Source organism: Sturnira hondurensis, unplaced genomic scaffold, assembly GCF_014824575.4.
Source record: "Sturnira hondurensis isolate 20B ecotype Veracruz unplaced genomic scaffold, ASM1482457v3 Scaffold0020119, whole genome shotgun sequence".
NCBI classification, from domain to species: Eukaryota; Metazoa; Chordata; class Mammalia; order Chiroptera; family Phyllostomidae; genus Sturnira; species Sturnira hondurensis.
Genome location: NW_028092750.1, coordinates 5,464,131 through 5,486,156, shown reverse-complemented (window position 1 = coordinate 5,486,156; position 22,026 = coordinate 5,464,131). Strand labels below are relative to the sequence as shown.

Sequence of the window (22,026 nt, the reverse complement as noted above, 5' to 3'; positions counted from 1 at the left end):
CCCCAGGGAGAGGCTGGTAGGGGTGAAAATAGTAATCCAGGATCCTCTGCATGTATCCAGGGGGAAGTTAGAAGGGCTTCCCAGAGGACAAGACATGGGAGCTGAGCTTAGAAGGTGATGGGAGGGACACTGGAAGCCAAGGAAACAACTTATGCAAAGGTTCAGAGGGCTTCTTTGGGGCCTGTAAGGGGTGGAGGTGGGGGTGTAGAGGGAGATAAGGCTGGCAATGTGAGCAGGTGCCATCAAGAAGGACTCCCAAGGGAGATGTGGAGAGAGGGTGGGAAACGGTCTGGGGGTAATAAGATGCTGCTGGGCTCAGCATGGGGGAATGAAATGGAAGAGGAAAAACTTAAGGTCAGGAGGCCAAGATTGTCTAGTACCTTCAGGGCTTGTGTGGCCTTCCTCTTGCACAAAGTGCTAATTACTCACAATATCCCTTCCCCTCTCTTCCATAGGAATACATTTTTAGTTGGGTGCAGGGCTATGCATCTTAAGACTATATTTCCCAGACTCCTTTGCAGCTAGTGGGGCCACATGACTAAGTTCTGGCCAATGGGATGTGGGTAAAATGCCAAGAGCAACTTCCTGGTTTGGCCCTTAACTTGGAGGGTAAACTCCATCCCTTGCCACCTTTCCCTTCCCTGGTGGAAGCGCAAATATAATGGTGGTTCTCCAGCAGCCATCCTAGGCTATGAGGTGGAAGTGCATGAAAAGAAGGGCAAATAAAATGGAAAGAGTTTAGACCCTGGTGACTTTGGAGCTGCAAATGCAGCCCCAGATGCAGACACATGAACATTGTCAGGGATGGAGGTTGATGTCCATCTTGTTTAAGCCACTGGCCTCTGAGCCCCTCCCAGGCACTGCTCCCCAACCCTCAGCCCACCACTCACTTCATTGGACTGGCGGATGGTCCGCAGGGGGATCCACACGGTGCCCACCATCGTGTCCCAGATGAGGCCCTTGTTCCACACCTCCACTGTCAGCCCTAAATCTAGGCGGTTAATCTCGCTGAGGGGAGAGAGGAGAGGGCAGGAGTAAGAGAAAGGAGACTCGGAAAAGTCAGTTCGCTCACCTTAGGACATACAGCCAACTGGAACTCAACCCTGGCCTGGGTGAGTCCTAGCCAGGAAGGTAACACAGTGATTCTCGTTTAGTGGATGGGGAACTGAGGCCAGAGGGCTACGTTACATGCTCAGGGTCTCACAGCGGAACCAGGGCTCCAAGCTGGGATGGAAGGGCTGGGACAGATATCACACACCCCCTACACCTCAACTTGCCTGGTGCCTCCTCAAACCCTCAAACCTTGAGAACGCTGGCTAAGCGAGAAAGATGCCCAAATACCCTTTGTGGCCCCGTTATCCCAGGATAAGGGCATCTGGGGTGCCTCCATCCTTCTAAGTGTCATCTCTGTCCAATCATATGGGGACATCCCTGAACATGTGAATGATCCTGTTCCCGGCAGGCCCCACACTACGTATATAGGCATATTTGGGGGGAAACCTTGGTGAATGTTTAATTCACTGAATTTACCAATTTGCCGATATATATATATATTGGCTGTAACCTAGTCATTCAGTTATTGGTTTTCAGGGAGCTGGGGACCACCTTGTCCCTCCCCACTTTACATCTTCCTCAAAATTGTAAGGCCAGCTCCTCCCTTACTTCCCCACATGCTCCTCTGCTCCAGGATCCTAACTGGGTTCTCTCACAGCTTCCAGGTCTGACAGCCCCCAGCCAGGCTCTGCTCAGGGGTGGGGGGCTGCTTGGGGCCAAATCCTAGCTCTTCCAGGCAGAGGCTATGTGACACTGAGCAGGTGGCCTCTGTTTTCTCATCTGTAAAATGAGGGTTACAGTAGTGTCCTCCTTCCCAGCGTCATGGGCAAATTGATGTAATCAAAGCCTTAGCAGAGAGCATGGCACACGTTCCCATCATCAGAGCAGGTGGGATGTACTAGGAGGGCCTGCAAGGCTCCAGGTCGAGAGGAGGTTCCAGATCATGAATTCATTCACTGATTAGGCAAATATGTATTGAGTGTCAGGCCCCGTGCGTGGTGTGGGGGTGAGAATAGCGGCAGAGACCAACCAGGCCCTACCTTCCTAGAGCTCACAGTCTGGGGTCAGGGGCCACAAATATGTCCAAAATTCACACAAATTTGACCAAATTAACAATTGGTAGAAAGGCCTGAAATGACTCTTCAACTGCAGTCTGGCAGTAGTGGTCAGGGAGGGGACACAGCTGAGACAGGAAGGATAAGAAAGACCAGCTGAGGTGTAGCTCAGTGGATTGAGCGAGGGCCTGCAAATTACACGATCTCGATTCGATTCCCAGTCAGGGCACATGCCTGGGTTGCAGGCCAGTTCCTAGCAGGGGACTCACGAGAGGCAACCACACATTGATATTTCCCTCCTTCTCTCCTTCCCTTCCCCTCTAAAGATAAATAAATAAAATCTTAAAAAAAAAAAAGACCAGCTGAGAGGGGCAAGGAGGTGGGACAAGAGCAAGTACAAAGATCCTGGGGCAGGAACAAACTGGCCACATTGGAGGAACCCTGCAGCGGTGGCTATGGCTGGGGCAGGTGAACCAGGAAAGATGGAGAGAGATACTGGTGGGAAGTCATAGGGGCCAGGCCTCTTTGGGGCTAAGGGGAGGCATGCGGTTTTTGTTCTGAGGTTGATGAGCCACAGGCAAGTTTGGAGAATGAAAGGATGTGATTTGCAGTTTTAAAAATATCCCTCTGGCTGCCTGGAGAAGAACAGATTGGGAGAGGCAGATTGCAGCAGGAGGCCCGGGTGGAGGCTGGTGGCACTGGAGACTTGGCTGGTGGCATCAGAGATAAAGGGAAGTGACTGAGTTTGGGAAGTGCTTTGGAGGCAAAGCTGATGGGTAGACATGGGGCAGAGGGAGGGGGAACGGCAGTCCCAGACGACACCCAAATGTTTGGCTCTGCCCAATGGGACCAGGTGTCAGAGGGGAGGCTGCGCAGGACCAGTCAGACTCACAACATGAAATCCTGTTCCCAGCTGGGCTGGCTGCCCCGCACAGCGATGGTCGTGCTCTTGACATTCTGCACCTTCAGGGTCACATATGTGTTGAATTTCTCTGTGGTGGTGAGAGCAGGGTTAGTGTGGGGGCTCAGGCACCCCTGGTGCCCCTTCCCAAGCTCTAGTCAGCCTGCTGTGACCCCCAAGTGCTGTGTGTGTGCTCGGCAGTGGGCGGGGGGCCCAGGTCCAACACGATGCTCTGCTTCTGTGTGTCCCTCCCACTCTCAGGCCAGTCCCCAAGGTTCCCCCTATGCCCAGTCCCTTAGAGCACAAGGAAGGGGCCTTGGTGCAGGGAGACATGGAATCTGGGGATGCCTAATCCTGCTGCTTAGAAATAACTATGTCCAACAGCCTTGATTTTTCCTCAAGCTGGAAAACTTGAGGTCCCAGATGGGAAAAAAAGTAACTATAAGAAACTCCAACACCTCTCTGAGCCTCACTTTCCTCACCTGGACCCTGATCTAAGAGTCCCCACCCTATCTCTTAAGACCCTGGGAAGGGCTATTGGCTCAGGGTGAGCCCCACCCACCGAGGGGTTTTCAGGGGACAGCTGAGGTGATTGCTGGGACCACAGCCCTGTCTGACATTCTCCATGATGCTTAGCACACACACAGCCCAAGTCCCCCACCAATGGCTCAGATCCCCCTTCCTGGTCTCTCCAAGAGATGGAGAGACAAACAGACAACATAGGACAGGACAGGTATAGAGGCCACTTACCTTGGGCACCATCAAACTTGGCTTTTTTGACTGTGGAGAGAGACAGAGATAGGGAAGGGAAATGGGGAGAGAGGCAGGGAGAAGAGAGACAGAGAGAGACATCGAAATAGAGACAGAGCAAGAATGACAGAGAGGAGATACAGAAACAGAGAAGACAGAGGCAAGGATAGAAAGCAAAAGAGATAGATACAGAAACCAAACAGGAAAAAATGAAAAGAAGATAAAGACAGAGGCAAAATTTAGAGACAGAGAGAACGAGACAAGGAGAGGAGGTAAAATAAGGAGAGAAGGGAGGCAGGGATGGGAGGGAGAGAGAGCGGCCATCAGACAGGTGAGCAGAGGCAGATCTACGGGTGGAAGGAATCTGGACCCTGGGAATAATCCATGTCCCTCCTCCCTCCTTATCAAATCCCCCTAAAGCTTCTCCCCTCCAGCTATGCCTTTACCCTTAATTGAGCAAGATTTAAAAGAAGGAGCTGGGCAGGTGGCAGAAGGGGCCTCTTACAGGAAGGCCTCCAGGATTGCCACAGAGGGAGGACAGTTGGGGAGGAGGGAAGGAGGGAGAGAGGAGAGACAGTCTCCAGTGACCCTATCCCCCTGTTAAGCTAGCAAGATTTCTCCCCCAATTGTCCAGTTCAGCCTGTCCTACCAAACACTCCCCAGGACTAGAGGAGGTATAAGAGGACATCCTGGTCCCGTCCAGGAGATTGTTAGAGCTTGTCCAGTCCCACTTACCTGTGAAAGGTGCAACCCGAATATATGTCAGGGTCCTGTGTGGTCCAGTCTCTTCAGATATCACATAACGCACAGCCCTAATGGTTCAAAACAAGTTCCCTCTTCCCTGGCTTTTCTCACAGGATAGTAAACTTTCACTTTCAGCATCTCTTGCCCCCTGCAGCTGCCCCCAACATCTTTCTCCATTGTTCATGCTCCACCTCCACCTAAAATCTGTTTCCAAACTGAGCCTCTCTCCTCCTTTCCAGTTTCTGCTACCTTTAAATTTGCAAAGGAATGTTTTTATTTGAGTAGGCAACACATGCACATTTTACAAAATCAAACTAATCCAAAAATTTTACAGTGAGAATAAGGTTCTTTCTACGCTAGCCCTCATTCTGCCTCCCAAGTGCACCCAGCATCACCAGGTACTAGACAGAGAGCCTGGCCTTGGCAGTCAGGAGCACAGGCTCGTTATTTTATTTCCTACACAAACAGTAGCATTCCACACCCTCCGTAGGCCTTGGTGTTTTTCAGTATGTTCTGAAGAGTGTGTGTAAGCAACTTAGAGGATAAATTTCTAGTAACAGAATTGTGGTTTATTCTTCCTTTGTTTTTAAGAGTCAAGTTTGGACTTTTTTCTGGGCAAATACCACAGGCTCCCATCTTGCTTATATCTCTGTCCCCATCTCTTGAATTTCTGCCATGCAAAAGCAGCTGAATGGAGCCAGTGAAGAGAGAATTCCCATGAAAGGAGGACAGGAGTGGTCCTAAATACTTGTCAGTATTGCTCGTTCCTGTTTGGGGGTAGGGCTGCTGCACAGCAGTGGGATCGACTTGCAGAAGCATTGAGTGAACTCCCCAGAGCGGCGGAGGGAGAGCGGGAATGAGTGCCTCCTTATGCCTCTGAAAGACCCAGACTTTAAATGCCAATGATTGGGCATCATACCCCACCCGGGTTTGGGTGTGGAGGTGGAGTGACCAGGGAGCTCTTGGCTGGGCGTTCGGAGAGGTGGAGTCCAGTGGAGTCAGGTTCACTTTACCACGCTGTGTGACCCTAGGCAAAGTGAACTCTCTCAAAACTTCCATCTCTGTTTCATGGTAATCCAGTCTCTCCCTGCTCTTCTAGATCTGGCTGTGTGTGTGTGTTTGTGTCTGTCTGTCTGTCTCCTTCTATATGCCCCTGTATTTTCTGTCATGGCCCTCTTCTTTTACCCAGCTTCTCAACCCTGGGGCTGAGAGAAGCTCAGGGGTCCTTAGGACTGTGTGCACCAGGAGCTCTGGCCCTCTCTCCTTGGGGTTGTTCCAGCTTGCCTGATGACTGTGAAGGGAGGGGGTGCAGGAGCAGAGAGGGGAGGGAGGATGGGAGGGAGACACATGCAGGGGCTGAGAAAGGCACACACAGAGGGACCTACGGGGGGAGGAGAGGAAAAGGAGGAAGAAGGGGGTGGAGACAACAAATCAAGAAAGTCAGACACAGAGACGCAGAGAGACAGAAGGAGAGAGACATGTAGATTTCCACTACGGAGGGCAGACAGGGGGAGAGAACTGGCAGAACCAGGAAAGAAGAGTTGGATAGAAGAAGCTGAGGCGGGTAGGTGAGAGGCCCTGGGGGATGGAGGGGGGCTGACTGGGGTCTAGCCTCACTTGACCCATGCTCCACCCTGCAGCTCCCACTGTGTCTCCTTTGTACAGATCAAGACAGGGCTCAGAGAGGCCGTCCGTCCAAAGTCTGTCCTCCATACTCTCCTGGGGGGGGGGGGGGNGGGGGGGGGGGGGGCGTGGCGCCTCTCCTTGTCTCCCTCCTCCCGTGCTGTTTCTCACCACTCGTCATTGTCTTTCTGTCTCCTTCCTTCCCTTCTGACTTTGTCTCTATCTCTCTTGTCTCCACTCCTTTGCCCTACCCACTTTCCTGCTCCCCAGGCCTCTGAGGGCCAGAGGGCAGTGGGCCTGGCTGGGGTCCACAGCAGTGGGAGACTGCTGGAGGGACCAGCTCCCACGGCAGAGGCCAGGCTCAGGCCTCCAGGTCCCTTCAGGGAGTTTAGGGTAACGATACTAATTTATGTTCTTCCTGGGGACTCAGAGAAAGGAGGGGGGACTCAGGGTGGGAGAGGGGGCTCAGACAGGAAAGGGGGATCAGGGAGGGGGCCTTAGAGTGGGGAGGAGAACTCACGGGGTAGGGAACTCACAGCAGGGTACCGGATGGTGGCAGGAGGCGGGGGACGAAGGGAAGGGGAGCCAGAGCCGACGCGCGGGGGGCGGGGAGAGCACAGCGAAAGTGGGAGGGGCTTGGAGGGAGGCGGGGGGCTCCGGGAGCGGCCGAGAGGGCTCACAAAAAGAACCAAGTCTTGTTCTCTCCCTCCTTCCCCACCCCCCACTGCCTTCCCGTCAGAACACGTCTTTCCCTCAGCAAATGATCCCGAGTCATTGTCGCCTTCGCCTCCATCACCCTCACGTACGCGCCCGCTCCCTTCCCCACCTTCTCCGGGCAATGGGGTCACTGGGGCGGAAGCGCCGCCCTGCCCCGCCCGCTCCGGGTCGCACGCAAGAGGCTATTTATAACGAGGGCACGGAGGGCGTGGGCGGCTGGGCCGCCGGGAATGGCGGGTCAGGGCGGGGCCTACTGCTGGCCCCTCCGACCAGCTGGTGAGCGACGCCGCAGAATTTGCGTGGTCGGGCCCGGTCAGCAGCGCCGCCGTCCCGGGGGGTGGGGGGCGGTCAGCACTGGCTGACTGATGTGGTTGCACAGGCGGACGACGGCTACGGCAGAAGCAGTGGAGTCAGGAGCAGGGCTCCCCTCATGGGCGCCGTCAGGCCTTGGACCTCGGTTTCTCCATCTGGGAAATGCGGAGAGGTAGAGCAAGCCGGTTCTCTTCCTCCTCTTCTAGTCTTCCCTTCTGTTCCTCCCTCTCCCCTTAATCAGTATTAGGATCAGCATTATTATACTATCATTACTACTACTATTATTAATAGTAGCATTACTATTTTTAAAGATGTTTTCATTTATTTTTAGGGAGAGGGTAAGGGAGGGAGAAAGAGAGGGAGAGAAACATCGATGTGTAGTTGCCTCTCATATGCCCCCAACTGGGGACCTGGCCTGCAACCGAGGCATGAATCCTGACTGGGAATCGAACTGGTGACCCTTTGGTTTGTAGGCCAGCGCTCAATCCACCGAGCCACACCAGCCAGGGCTCACTGCTACTTTTATTTGGCTGGATTTTAAATGTGCCCCTGGCCTGGAAGACCCTGGATTCTAATTGAGGTGGACTCCGATGTTGGGGTACTTGGTCTATGACCTGCCAGGCCTGGAGGTGGAGGTGGGAAGTGGAGGATTCCTACCCTGAAGAGAAGCGGCTCAATGTCCCCTCCCCTACAGGACATGCTTGCCAGGTGTCAGAAGTCACTACAAGGGGTGAGGGGGGAAGCCTAGAGAATTCTGAAATAAATTCTGGAACGTTTGGCAGTTTCATATGTGATGTTGATGGCGGATATGAGCTTTGTGATAAAGACACTGGCCTCGCTGGTTTGGCATCCGGGAAAGAGAACCCTTCACCTACCAAAGACAGAAACAATCCAGAACCTCCGATGTAAAAAATGCACCAAGAATCTTGACAGGGATTTCTGTCTCTTGTTTACCAGGTATCGAAACTAGGCCTGGCCTAGATAGCAGGTGCTCATTAAATAGTGTTAAATGAAGAGGTGACGTCATTTCTTCTTCCCATATCTCTGCAGTGACAGCCGCTCAGGCGCTGCCCAAGGTTCGAAATTCCTGGAGCACCCCCCCATCTCGCTGTCCACAGTGCTGAACCACCCGTCTCTCCAGCCCAAGCTGTTCACCACCTTGAACGCGCCCTCCTTGTGCTGTCCACGGTTCTGAATTCGCCTTCCTATGTACTTCCGAAGAACTTGGCATCTCTTTTGCAACCTGTGTACTCCTGAGCCCCCCACAGCCCTGAGAACGCAATTAGCGTTCAGAAAACGTCTTACCCCCGTGGGGCCCCTTCAAGAAAGCTTTTAGGTCCCATTAATAAAAACAGCATCATTGTTTTTTTTCTGTCTTTGGCTCACGCTTATTAAACTTTTCCACAGAACAAGCATTGTGCCAATGGCTCTGTGTACTTCACTTCATTGGAGAGTTCCAGGAATCCTAGGCAGTAGGAGCTATTAGTGTGCCCAATCTACAGATGGGCACATTGAGGAATAAAGAGGGTATGGGACTTGCCAGGAAGTGGTGGATTTAGTGATTCAAACCCAGACATGCTGGACTCAGAATGTCCTGGTTGGCACCTCACAGAGGAAGCCTGTTGTATGTGGGGGAAGAATGAGGTGCAGGTTATGGGAGCAGCTAAGATTACAGCCCTGAGGATGAATCAGAACCAATCCTGAAGGGCATCTTCTGAGGATGGTGACAACAAAGACAGATGCACACCCCTCCTGCATGGGTGGTATCAGAAATGGGGCAGTTAGGGGCAGAGGTATTTGTGAAGGATTTTTGGGAGAAGGGCAGGAGAATAGCCATGATAAATGGGGAGATCATGACATGTCTTTTTACTGAGTGGATGAAGAAAGAGGGCAATTCCAAGACAGATTTTCACCCCATGGAAGGGACTTGGGTGTCTCACAGGTTCTTGGAGGCTGAAAGGAGCCTCAACCTTTAACCCCCACTCCCAGTAGGCTCAGGAAGCTGCAACTCTGACTCTGTGGCATGAGGCAAATCATTGGCCCTCCATGAGCCTCAGTTTTCTTCATCTGTAAAATGGCTGTTCTGAGGTTTAAATAGGGCAATGAACACAAAAGTCCTCAATATTGCTTGTAGAATGCCGGATAGTGGTGCTTTTGATTGATTTATTATTAGTTGTAAGGCAAATGCATCCTCAAACATATTTGCTAATTTTACACAAAATTAATTCATGAAATATTTATGGAGCCTTAAAAACAATGAATGGCTTGGCAAATGCCAAGAGGTGCACAGGAAGGTCTAGAACTGAATCCACTCTGCCACAGTTTTGCCCATGTTGTTTCTCCCTTCTTCTTAGCTCTTCCCTCATCTTCTGAGACCAGGCAAATGGTGGTGGTGATGTCAGGGCAGGCTTCCCAGAGGAAAAAAATCTGCGGGTGATCCCTTCCCAGGCTCCCTCAGCCCTTCCTTCTCGTTCCCATTCTGACTGCACCAACATGAGTCCAGGAGTGTGGCTGGGTGCCAGGAACAGTGTCTGGCACATAGTAGGTGTTGAATTCATGCTTGCTGAGTCAATGTATGAATGATTGTATGAAGGAACCAGGTGAAGTTCTTGGTAGTAGCAACCTTAGGACTCTGCTAAGACCTAGCAAATGAATTAGAGGCAGGGGTATGCAGCAGTGGGACTCCACATAAATAACGAAATGAGAGGGGGTAGAGGCAAGGCCTACACAAGGTAGCCTCCAATGTGTTGGTGTGAGGTGAGCTTGCATTTATGTGTGTTTGCATGTGTATTTGCTTGTGTTACCAGGGCAGGCAAGTGTGTGTACATGGATGTGTATGTGCATTTTGGAAGGACATGTGCCATATCCCAATGCAGGTGAGGGTTTGCACATATGTGGTGAGAAGTAGGGTGTGACTGCATATGGAACTGCATATGTATGAGCTTAGGTACCTGTGGGCTTGCAGGTGATGTGTCAGATAGAAACATACATTGGTGTGTGTGTGTGATGCAGTTTTATGGCATGCATGTTTATTTACTTGCATGGGTATACACGCTTGTGTGAAGCTGTATACATAGGCATGTGCCTGTATGTGTCATCATTCACCTGTTCAAAGGGGCTGCTTTGAATGTCTAATCTAGTGTTTTCATGTGTGTGCACATAGCTTGGCATGTGCTTATGAGTATACATATATGTTCCTTATAGATTTGGGACCCTAAAATGTATATACGAGCATACACTTGCATGTTAGGCCATAAGCAGATTTTCATGAGATATGGATACTGTGAACACACATCAAACTCATGTGGATATATGTGTACATGCATGTATACACACATATGGCAGAGACCATGTCTGTGGCAGTACTGAATATATTTATGTGTGTATGTTCACATGTGAACAGACACATTGGTCCATGTGTGAAGTCACAGGAGTGTCATTTTCATGGAGCCTTGGTGGGTCCTGAGCATTTCTGTCCACATAGGGCAAGTCTGGCTAGAAAGTGCCAGCTCATGTGTGTGCATATGTGAGCCCCTGGTTGGGTGGCCAGGAATTTCCTCAATCCCAAGGATAAGCTCAGATCCATGGAAAGCCCTGTCAGCCCAGCTCCACTGCTGCCCCGCCTCCGCCTCCTCTTCTCTGCTATTCTTCCCCTCCATCATCCTGGCTTCACTGGGTCACCACCACCCCTCCTAGCATTTCCCCCTCTTCCCACTTCTCCCAGTTTCCCCCTCAGCCTCTCTCAGCATCATACTTCTCCCCTTACACCTTAGGGTTTTACCCACCCCACCTCATCCCTAGCCTTGCGCCTCCCAGCGACCACCCCTTCACCCCATGGTGACAGAATCATCCGACACAGTTCTTCCCCCAGGTATCGTTTCAGGAAGCTTCGCCCTTCTTACTGCACCCCCTTCACACCACCCCCACATCCCAGCCTCCTGTTTGCGTCAGAGTGAAGGGTGAGATTCTCCCCCTCCTCCCCAACTAGGCAAACCTTCCAAAAAACTGAGCTCCGAGGAGGATGTGAGGCAGGGTGAGGTGGGGGTGGGAAGAGCAGAAAGTCAGTCAGAACACCCGCATAGGTCCGCTTCTTCAGTGCCAGCCTCCCAAACTCCTCACTCCCCACCCCACCTCCCTCCAAGTGCTGGGCAACTTAGAAGAGGGCAGAGACCAGTGGGGAACTGAGATCTTCCCCTCCCCCTCCCCTTAGGCTTAGTCTGTATAAGTCGCTTGGCGGAGGGGGGTGCGCGGCGTGGGGACCCCTCCACCTCTCCACTTCCCTAACTCCACAGGCCAAGAGTTGGATGAGTAGATTTTGATCTTGTGGGCCCTCTGCCACCACCTGCTCCGCCCGACGGGAACGAGCTCAGGGAAAGGAGGCCCCTGTCCCTTTAAGCACCCGCGTCCACGCCCGCCCAGTCCCGCGCGATCGGCCAGGGAAAGCGCCGGAAAGCCCAGCGGAGGGGGGCAGGAGGGCGGAGCTAGGTTTGTGAATGGAACGGCAGAGGGGGAGAGGTGGGAGGGGGAGGGACGGCGGGGACGGTTTTGCGCTCCCGCGCCCGCCCCCCCAGGTCCAGGCTGAGGCAGCGGTTCCGCGCGCTCTCACGGAGGCACACAGAGACGCACACGCGCGCACCATCGCTGCCTAAGGCCTCTGGAAGCCTGACGCCTCCGACTTAGCTGACACACCTCTTCCCTCACTCCAGTCTTCTTGAAGGGAGTCGGGGTGAGGGAGGTGGACCCCAGGCCTTAAAACCCAAGGTTGAGGCCTCTATAATTCTGGTACCCCGGCTCGCCACCACCCCTGACGCCCAAGGCCTGCCAAAGCCTTACTTCTCAGCAGGAGAGCCCGGGACGCAGGGGTCCTGGCGGGCCGGCTGCTCCCCCACCCCAGCCTCCTGGGGTGAGAATGGCCATGCCCCTCCCGCGTCTCTCCCTCCTCCACCCCAATGCGGAGCACAGGCCTGGGCGTGGGCCTCGGTACAGATGGCGTTCGGGCCCCAAAATAGCTCCACCCTTTTCTCCCTCCCTCGCTTAGGCACGAAGTGGGTGAGGTGAGGAGGGGCCGGGAGGGGTGCAGGGGGCACTGCACCTCCAAGAGGTCGGCTTCCTGCAGAGAAGGCCGAATGCGCGTTTCGAGGCGCTAGCTGGGGCGGCGAGCTGGGGAGGCCTCCAGCCGATTCTCTCAGCCTCCAACTCTGGAAGCCAAAGAGTTAACTAAAAAAAACGCCTTTTAAGACCCCCAACCACGGACCTCTCAGGTCGTGGGGAGGGGTCTCCCCAGCCCCTTTCACAGTCATCCTCCACGTCCAGGGCTAGGGGGTTACTAGCCCGCTGTTGTCCCAGTGGCCAAGCCCCCGCCCCCAAGTTTCACACGGTCGGGGCTGGAAGACCCCTCCCGTGTGCGTCTCTTCGAATTCCGAACTCAGTCTGCGTCCACGAGGACACGCTGCCCAGCCCACAGAGCAGGACTCCTGCCAAGTACCCCGCAGGATTCATGCGAACTCTGCGGCTCGGCCCCTCCCACACGACCCCCTAACAGCCTGGTCTACACGGATGCCCCAGTCTAGACCGTTTCCAGATCTCTGCTGTCGTCCACGCGGACCCCCGCGTGCGACCAAGTCCACGCACGGCGAGCAGCTGCCGCCAGCACCCCTCTGAGCGCCCAGCTATGTCTACACTGATCAGGCGTCCTGTCGCGTCTACGAGGGCTACCCCCTCAAAAGTCCAGCCGCGTGCGCTCTACTCAACCGCCCCGCCTGCCCAGGAGCCCAGCCGCATCCACACGGACCCCGAAGCCAGTAGGGTCCACACCGGGCCCCCCCCTCCCCGCAGCCTCGCCTCCTACCTCCAACGCAAAGTAGAGACATGTCTCCGGGGTCGCCGGCGGACTGGCACCGTCAGGTCGGGCTCAGAGGCCGCCGGGCTGGTGCATGGCCAGGGCTGCCGCCGGCGCTCAGCTCACGCCGGGGCCCGGCCTCCGCCGCCGGCCATCTTGGTTCAGCACCGGGGGCGCGGACAGCTCCTGACGTGGAGCTGACGTGACCGCGGGGCGGAGCCCGGGGGACGCCTGATGCTGCGGGAGCGCCTACAGCTGGGGCGCCGGGGGCTCGGGCAGGGAGGGGCTTTAAAGGGTCTGAGCCGGGTTGGGGCTTCCTAACCAGAGTGACAGAGCGCTCTGCGCTACTCAGCCAGTAGATCTTTGCACATGCTCAGACTGAATCCCATCCTTGGCTTCTTTATGGAACTGGAAAACTCCTATTCATCCGTCAGTGCCCAGTGTGAACATAACCCCTCACTGGGAAGCCTTCCCTGATTCCTCCAAACTGAGCCTTTACTTTCTGGACGCCTCCAGACTCCAGCTCCTCCGCTGGTTGGGCCCTGGCACAATTCTCTGCTCACCACCCCTCCCCACACCTATAACCGGTCAGTTCCACGTGGACCAGTGCCCTGAAAACCTGTTTGCTATGTATCTCCAGTGCCTAAAACAGTGCAAGAGTTGGTGGGTGTAATAGATACACTTTTTTACTGCCATATTGCTTCGAATAAGTATACCATTGGTTATTTATCTATTATGTAGTTGGTGGACATTAAGATTGTTTCCACTGCCCCGGCCAGGTGGCTTAGTTGGTTGGAGTGTCGACCTTACACCAAAAGGTTATGGGTTCGATTCCCAGTCAGGGCACACACCTAGGTTGTGGGTTCGATCCCCCATCAAGCACCAATCAATGAGAGGTGACCAATGAATGTTTCTCTCTCTCTCTCTTCTTCTCTCTCTAAAATCAATGAACAATTCTTTGGTGACGATTTTTTGAAAAGATTGTTTCTACTAAGGGATCATTACAGCCTAAGACTTTATGATCATTCTTAGAAATATAGGCTGGTGAACATGGGTGGGGCTGGATGGTCATAGGACACCCACATGCCCAGCTTCACCAGATGACACCAATTGCTGTCCCATGTTGCTCCAGCAGTTTACACCGACCCAGCACTATATAAGCATTTGGTTGCTCCATGTCCTTGCTAACACTTTGAATTGTCCAAGTTTTTGAATTGTGCCAAAGTGGAGGGGGTGAACTCCAGTTTTGGTTTTGATTTACTTTCTGATTATTCATGGGGTGGAACTTCTATTGTGAGTATTGGTTTCTTGTTTGGGTGAAATTCCTGTTCAAGTCTTTTACCCATTTAAAAAATTTGACTCTTTTCCTATTGATTTTGTAGTTCTTCATATTTGTTTTAAGATTTTATTTATTTTTTAGAGAGAGGGGAAGGGAGGGAGAAAGAGAGGGAGAGAGATACTGATGTGCAAGAGAAACATCTATTAGTTGCCTCTCGAGCACCCCCAACCAGGGGCCTGGCCTGCAACCCAGGCATGTGCCCTGACTGGCAATCGAACCTGGGACCTTTGGGTTCACAGGCTGGTGCTCAACCCACTGAGCCACACCAGCCAGGGCTACTGTGGAAAATTTTTAGATATACAGAAAAGTTACAGAATTATAGAATAAAGGGATAGAGCATTCCTGTAAATCTTTCGCCCAGCTTCCCGTAGTGTTTACATGGGGTTGCAGGGCATATACCTCATAACGAAAACATTAGCATAAGCACTTATTATTAACTAGATAGTAGACTTTGTATTTCAGCAGGGCTTCATCTTTCTAGTCCAGGATCCAATCCAGATCCTACATTGCATTTAGTAATTTTATTTCCTTGTCCCCACCCTCTGTGATTTTCTTATCTTTACTTATTTTTCATCACTTTGACACTTTTGAAGAGTACTGGTCAGGTATTTTGTAGAAAGCCTTTCGACTTAAATTTGTCCGATATTTTCTTTGTTTTTAAAGATTTCATTTATTTATTTTTAGAGAGGGGAAGGGAGGGAGAAAGAGATGGAGAGAAACATCAGTGTGTGGTTGCCTCTGGTGCACCCAACTGGAGACCTAGCCTATGACCCTAGTATGCACATTGTATTTTGTATAAGGACTTCCTGGTTTTTTCCAGGTTCATAGATATTCTCACAGCATCTTCTACATTTTTAGAGGTTCTGTTATTTACAGTCAAATCTTGACCTCTCTTGGAACAGATTTGAGAGTGTGGAGTGAGATAAAGTCCAATTGCATATTTTTTTTTCATATGGACAAGCCATCATCCCAATAAGGAAACTGTCACGAAGCAAGTTTTCATACATGTATAATTAACAATGGGCACAGACCAGCTAAAATGTGTGCAGGGCTGTGGGATGCCTACTCCATCTGCAGGTCTGTTCCGGTTCTCTGTTCTGACCCAGGCCATCTCTCCCTGTTCTGAAGCTTTATACAATCCTTGCTGACTGCTAATGGTGCTAGTCACCCCATTTGTCCTCTTTTGGGAGTGCGCGAGTTGTTCTTCCACTTTTCTTAAGGTTGTTGGGTTGCAAGGAGAAACTTGATTGAAACTGGTGGAATTGCACTGAATTTATATACCAAATAGGGGACATTATAATCTTTTGTAGGGTTGAATCTTCCAAAGTACAAATTCAATGAATCCTTCCATTTATTTTTCTGTAAAACTTACAACTTTCTCATAAAACTCTGGCATGTCTTTGTTTTTTATTTCTAAATGCTTTGTGTATTTTATGTTATGGATATGTGGATTTTTTTGAAGATTATGTTTTTTTATCTGTTAGTTGCAGGAATGTGGAGTGCAGTTGGCTTCAGCACCTAAGAACATTTCTCATTTTTCCAATCCAATCCAATAATTGTATCTGCAGATCCTTTGATGTCATCCACTGTATCCAATGGATATCATCTGCAAATAGAAGCCCATTCATTTTTTCTTTTCCAGTCTTAAAACCTCTCATTGCTTTTTCCTGCCTTACCGCACTGGCCAGGGCCATCAATATGATCTCAGATGCCATGACAATAGGCATCCTTGCTTTGTTCCCCATCTCAAAAAGAACATTTCAGTGTTCACCATTACACATGATATCTGCTGTAGGTTTTTAATAGAGAATTAAGTTAAGGAGATCCACTTTTATTTCCAGTTTGCTAACATTTTTTCCTTTTATTGCATGTGAGTGATGAATTTTAGCAAATGCATGTCTGCTGGGGTCCAGCCTTGGCAGGTCTCAGGGTCCCCAAAGGATGGATGGCGCAGGTGATGAATGAAGAGTCAGACACCCAATTGAATGCTGGAGAACAGCAAGCCTCTGTGGGTCTGACCAAACTCTCAGAGTTTGATTTAAGAGAGTTTTTATATATATTATTACATAATATTAGAGGAACAGGTGCATGGCATGATCAGTTAAGCAGAAAAAAATCAATACAGAGGTAACTAAGAAAAGTACAGGAAATTCCAAATAATTCAGTTATATTAAACAAAGGTTATTTTGACCAGGAGAGCCATCGATCAATCAGACGATTAGAAATAGCTGTATGTACAGAGTTTTAAATGTCTTATTGATGAATAGATGTTTATTAAAGTTCTTAGAATTTGGCATGGGTCAAAAGGATACGCTACACTGAACAGTGGTTATAGAAAATTTATTACAAGGCTTTTGTGATGTCTAACTTAGCTATCTATCTTCTTGTCTAAAATCTTACTTTATGTACTTTGGATTCTAACTCCTTAGCAATTGTTTCTAGGTGCTCAGTTTGTAATAGTTAACCAGCTTCTCCTGCTTCTTTACCTGTCTAATTTTATTAATATATATTCCTGTCCAAGGTAGAGGAGGGGCTGTTACTCCATCAACTCTTAGACATTCAGGGGCTACCCCGTCAGGGGGAACTTTTGTTCTATGGCCAAGAAATCATTTTGTACAACCTCACTGGAATTCTGCGGATCACTGGACCTGAAATACAGGTGTCTAAAAATCCCACCACCTACTAATTGCAAAGACAAACATGCAGGGAGAGATAGACAGGAAATCCAGCCACAGTTGCCTCTGCTGTGCAGACGCATCTCATCCATCCCGACTGTGTCAAGGGACGGCTGCTGCTGGGCTCCCAACGCATGTCCCACATCTTTGGGACACCTAGATAACTTCATCTTTAATCTGTTAAGGTGAATTAAATCTTTCAATATGTTTAACATATGGGTCTCCACTATTCACTGTCTCTCTTACCACACCTTATCTCTCTCCTGCCAAAGCCCTTGATAAACCGATCACTCAGATCCAATTAATTTTAAAGAACCATTGCCCCATTTTGCTCCCATGAACAAGTCTCCTTATTCCAAAAGCTTTTATTTGAGCTATCTCAATCCTCCATTGATTATGCCATGCTGTCTCCATCTTTCTCCTGCCTTCCCTTTTCTGTGGCTTCCTCCTTCCCTTGCTCTCCTCCTTGTGCATCTACATTCATGCCTTTTGCAAACTCTCTCAGAAATCTTCTCTCTTGGCTTCTGATGTCTTGCTCTCTCTCCACCATCTTATAAAACCCACAGAGAAAAGTCATTGAAAGATAAGTGATGGGAAAGGGTGCACAGTTGATGAAAAGTAAAACACATATACACATGGATAAAAATACTCTCCCCAAATGCAGACACACTCCTCCTGGATGTCTGAGCTCCTGGCCATCCCCAGGGGCCTCACTGTTATCAAAATTCGCCCACCTCTTGTGCCAAGAACCACTCTGGAGACATCTGCGCTTCAGATAGGAAGGTTCCCTCTCCACAGCGTCTGCTCAGCTTTGTAATAGAGAGTGAACAGAACTTGTTCTAGAAGCCTCAGCCCAAGGCAGCCCTGCTTGGTCTTCAATATGTTCCTAATCTTTACTGTGCACATCCGGTGTTTCTGGCACTGTTTGAGGCTCCACAGAAGGAACAGATATGAATCAGATGTCAATCTATTTGTTCAGCAAGCATTTGTTGGAGCCAGAGTGTAGACAGAGCACAAAGGGCCACTTGGCTTCCAGGGCCAAAATGAAGACATCACACCCTGGGGTCTGCCCTCCATGATTGTTCCCCCCCAACTCTAGTTACTGTTATTACACAGCAAGTGACGGTGAGTGCAGGGAACATAGAGTTCAGAGCCCTTGGGACTGCCTTGTGCTCACCTTTTCTTCCGGCAGTTCTATTGTCACCGGCCTTGCCGTGGGTGCTGGGCAGAGTTGGGGGCAGGGAATACTAAAGAAGAGGAAATGGAACATGAGGTTCTCATGACTGGAGAGGGGAAGAGTACTCAGTGGTTCCTATTGGTCTATTGGGTGCTTGGCAATGTGTTGAGTGCCTGACATATGCTATCTCCCTTAAGCCCAATCTCTAAGGTCAGAGCTGGGACAAAGGAAAGAAGAGGAACTGGGAGGTGGGGCAGGAGGCTCTGACTGAGATATTGGGAAAGGATTCCTATAAGAAGGAAGCTGGAGAGTGAAGAGGTTTCAATAAATAAGGTAAAACTTGGAAGAAGGGCCTTCCAGGCAGAGGGCATGGTGAACACAATAGTCTGGTCTGGACCTCCTGATGTACCTACTTGTGACAAAGAGAAATCAACAAAAACAATCTTGGTTTATTGCCCATAAAATGGGAATAAAAAAGCAATTGTTTCCTAGAGAACTAATGGTATGAGGGCAGTGCTGACCCCTTGCAAATTTCAGGACCTGACCTGCAGGGCTGGATTGGTCTAGAGAGGGCTGATAATAAATGAGAGCAATTATACCTTGGCTTGTGTGGCTCAGTGGGTTGAGCACTAGCCTGCAAACCAAAAGGTTGCCTGTTCCATTCCGGGTCAGAACACATGGCTGGGTTGCAGGCCAGGTCCCCAGTTGGGAGCGTACAAGAGGCAAACCATTGATGTTTCTCTCTTTCTCTTTCTCTCTCCCTCCCCCTTTCTGAAAATAAATAAATAAAATCTTTATTTAAAAAGAGAGAGAAAGAGAGAGAGAGAGAGCAATTGAAATGGCCAAGAGAATGAGATGTGGTGGGACATATAGGGAAGGAAGAGCTGGGATTGGTCTAGGATGATGGGAGACGGGGCTCTGGGCTTGGAGGTCCAGAGCCCCTTTGGGGGTCTCAGCCCAAAGTCCCCAGAGTGACCAGCAGGGACAGCACTGGGCCAAGGGATGGTCCCAGGGCTGGGGACAGCTGGAGCCAGGGCCCCTATGCAAGCAAGTTATCTTCTTTTACAAATGCCTGCAGTGTGCCAGGCCCTGGGCAGAACTCTACAAATATTCACTTGTTTAATGCCCATAATCGATTTTATACCGGGTGAGGTAAAAGTAGGTTTACAATTGTATCCACTTTTGAATACAATAATAAATAAATAAATAAAATACAAGAATAAACTCTGTGACTCGTGAAACACAGGCTTTATTCTTGTATTTTATTGATTAATTATTATATTGGAAATTGGTTACAACTGTAAACCTACTGTTGCCCCACCCCATAAATAGGAAAACCGAGGACAAAGATGTTAAGTTAGCACTCTAGGTCACACAGCAGGAAAACGCTGGAGCTGGGATTCAAACCCAGCAGCACAGGTGGTCCTTTAACCCTTACATTCTACTGGTTCTTGTTCTCCCAAATCCCCTAAAATTATAGTTTTTAAAAAGCAAAAAAGAAAAAATAAGGGCTCTTCCTGTGTACCTGTTATGTGCCATCTCTCCATGTGTGTACAACCATTTCCATTTTACAGATAAGGAAACTGGAGCACAAAGGAGCGATGCTAGGAGCCAAGGTGGTGCTTTGTTCAGTGTGAGAATCCCAGGAGTGTGTAAGGCTCATTTACCATTAGGCCCTCAGGAGAGTGACCAGCTCAGGAGAGTGACCAGTGAAAACACCAAATCTCTGCTCTCTCCAACCTCCAGGTCCCTGATGCCACCGCTGCCCCTAGCCAAGCCCCTCAATGTGCCCCAGTTCAGGGCTGTACCCTCACTCATGCTACCCCTCTGAGTTCTCCCTCCCCACCCCAGAATAACTGGACACGGGGTGAACTCACACCCAGCCTGATAAGAGGGCTGAGAAGCCTCCACAAAAGGCCCTCAATTGCCCTGGCTGGTGTAGCTCAGTGAATTGAGCGTGTAGGTCGGAGAACCAGAAGATCCTGGTTCGATTCCCAGTCAAGGCACATGCCTGGGTTGCAGGCCAGTTCCCAGCAGGGGATGCATGAGAGGCAACCATATGTTGATATTTCTCTCCCTCTCTCCTTCCCTTGCCCTCTAAAAGTAAATAAATAAATAAAATCTTAAAAAAAAAAAAGAAGGGCCTCAATGATGTTTTTTTTGAACAGGAGGGAAATTGGCACATCAGAGAAGCCATTACATTTGCTCAATCTGAGTAGGCAGTTTAAGAGGCACAGCTACATTTGAACCAGGGCTTCTGCCTCTCATGCTTCTGGGACAACCATTAAGGTACTGTCAAGCAAGGCGGTGTAAGCAAGCACCTTGGAGCCCTGGGATCCCAAGCACCCCAGGGTCTTATAAAAACATCTGAGGCTCAAGATACACAAAAACTCTGGCTCCACAATGCAAAAGAAGAACAGCAATGTCCAGGTGAATCCATGTTTAATTACGTTCAGGAACAGGATGTCAACTTTATTGGGATTAACATCGATGCATCTGGGGACAGGCCTGGGAGTGGATATGCTCTTCCTGGGAAGACCCTAGCCAGCTCACAGCCAACTGCCTACTCAAGAGAGCTACCTGTGGCCAGCCCATTTCCAAAGCAAAGTGAGAAAATACAAAGAATAACCAAATGGTGAGCAGTTGGCTCATACAGGGACTGGTTCATGCTCAGCATGTTTTTAACTCATGCATTCCCCACAGCGACCCTACTAAGTGTGGGTCGCTGGGAGGCTGTTCAAACGATGGGGAAACTGAGGGGAAACTGAGGCAACGGGAGACCCTACAGCTGGGGAGGGACTCAGCTAGGGTTTGAACCCCACTGGGCTTGAGGTCTTGGTCCTTGACCCCTATGTTTTCCTCAACCTTGTGTTTCACCGCCGGGACATTAACGAGATGGGACATGTGGATACGGTGGTGACTTTCTGACTTGGTTCGGGTCTAGATATAGGGACGTGGCGCTGCCTGGGGTTTCCAGACCTGGATGAGGGTGAGAAGCCAGGCGAGGATCCATTTCGGTCTCTTCCAATCCCTGCTACAAGTCTGCAAGACATCCCCGCAGGTTATCTTCCGCTCTGACCACGCCCTGTGACTGCCTCTGATTGGATCATCTGACGGCCAATGAAAGGGCGCAGATCCAAAGCTCCGCACACAAGGTTCTTTTTGCTCTGTGATTGCCTCGCCATCCTACCACCTCTCCACCTTTCGCTCATCCTTCTCCAGACTGTTCCACCCAGGACGTCTTTAGCGGCTCTCGCACACCTCTCTAGCTGGCTTCTACATGCACTGTGCCCTCTGCCAGAAACACTCCTTCCTCTCTCTTCTGGATAAGCTGCTTTCTCTTCTGCTTTCAGCTGAAATAGCCCCTCCTCCTGCAAACGTTTCTTGACCCCGCAGGTTAGATGGAGACCTCCCTCTGGGTCCTAGACACCCCATGTTCCTTTCGTACCATTGTCATTGTCTCTTTCCCAATCAGGCTGCAAGCTCCTTAGAAACCAGGACGAGGTCTCAGAAAACATCGTCTCCTCTATGCCTGGCATATAGTAGGTGCTCCAGAATTGTATGTCGAGTGGAATAATTAACGAATCTGGTATCAAAGATTGGAGAACCCTCAGCCCTCTGGAGAGTAGTGAGGGCGCGGACTCGGGCTCACTCGCAGCTGGCCCAGCACAGCGTCTACCACACAATGTGCGCTCAATATACGTGGTAAGGAGGAGGGAAGGGATACACGTCGTTTCTTAGAATGAATGACGCGCTTAATGCTGGCTCGCGTGGTACCACTTCAGGATCCTCTGCAGCCCACAAGAACGTAAATCGGTCTTGTTTGCCACCTCCCTCTTCA

The 22,026-nt window shown here is 50.5% G+C and overlaps 1 protein-coding gene and 1 long non-coding RNA gene across 9 annotated transcripts in view; one reads left to right on the top strand and one right to left on the bottom strand.

The window, feature by feature from the left end:
* The window catches only part of UNC13A (unc-13 homolog A), a 55,526-nt gene extending 42,379 nt beyond the window's left edge, over positions 1 to 13,147 (bottom strand). For all 7 annotated transcript variants that reach the window (XR_005063999.1, XM_037028734.1, XM_037028736.1 and 4 more), the window contains exons 1-4: positions 13,004 to 13,147; positions 3,760 to 3,789; positions 3,001 to 3,100; positions 891 to 1,008 (exon numbers count right to left, since the gene is read on the bottom strand). Coding sequence is in view for 6 of the 7 variants with exons in the window: in XM_037028734.1 (XP_036884629.1) it covers positions 891 to 1,008; positions 3,001 to 3,100; positions 3,760 to 3,789; positions 13,004 to 13,025 (270 nt within the window). In the remaining variant the exon portion in view is untranslated. The remainder of the gene's footprint in view (positions 1 to 890; positions 1,009 to 3,000; positions 3,101 to 3,759; positions 3,790 to 13,003) is intronic.
* On the top strand, positions 6,851 to 8,524 carry LOC118975079 (uncharacterized). Of its 2 annotated transcripts, XR_005064001.1 has the most exons (3): positions 6,851 to 7,119; positions 7,850 to 8,112; positions 8,206 to 8,524. It is a non-coding gene; the product is annotated as an uncharacterized LOC118975079 (long non-coding RNA). The 2 variants fall into 2 exon arrangements; XR_005064000.1 differs by lacking the exons at positions 6,851 to 7,119; positions 7,850 to 8,112 and adding an exon at positions 7,134 to 7,327.
* Positions 13,148 to 22,026: the final 8,879 nt, after the last annotated feature.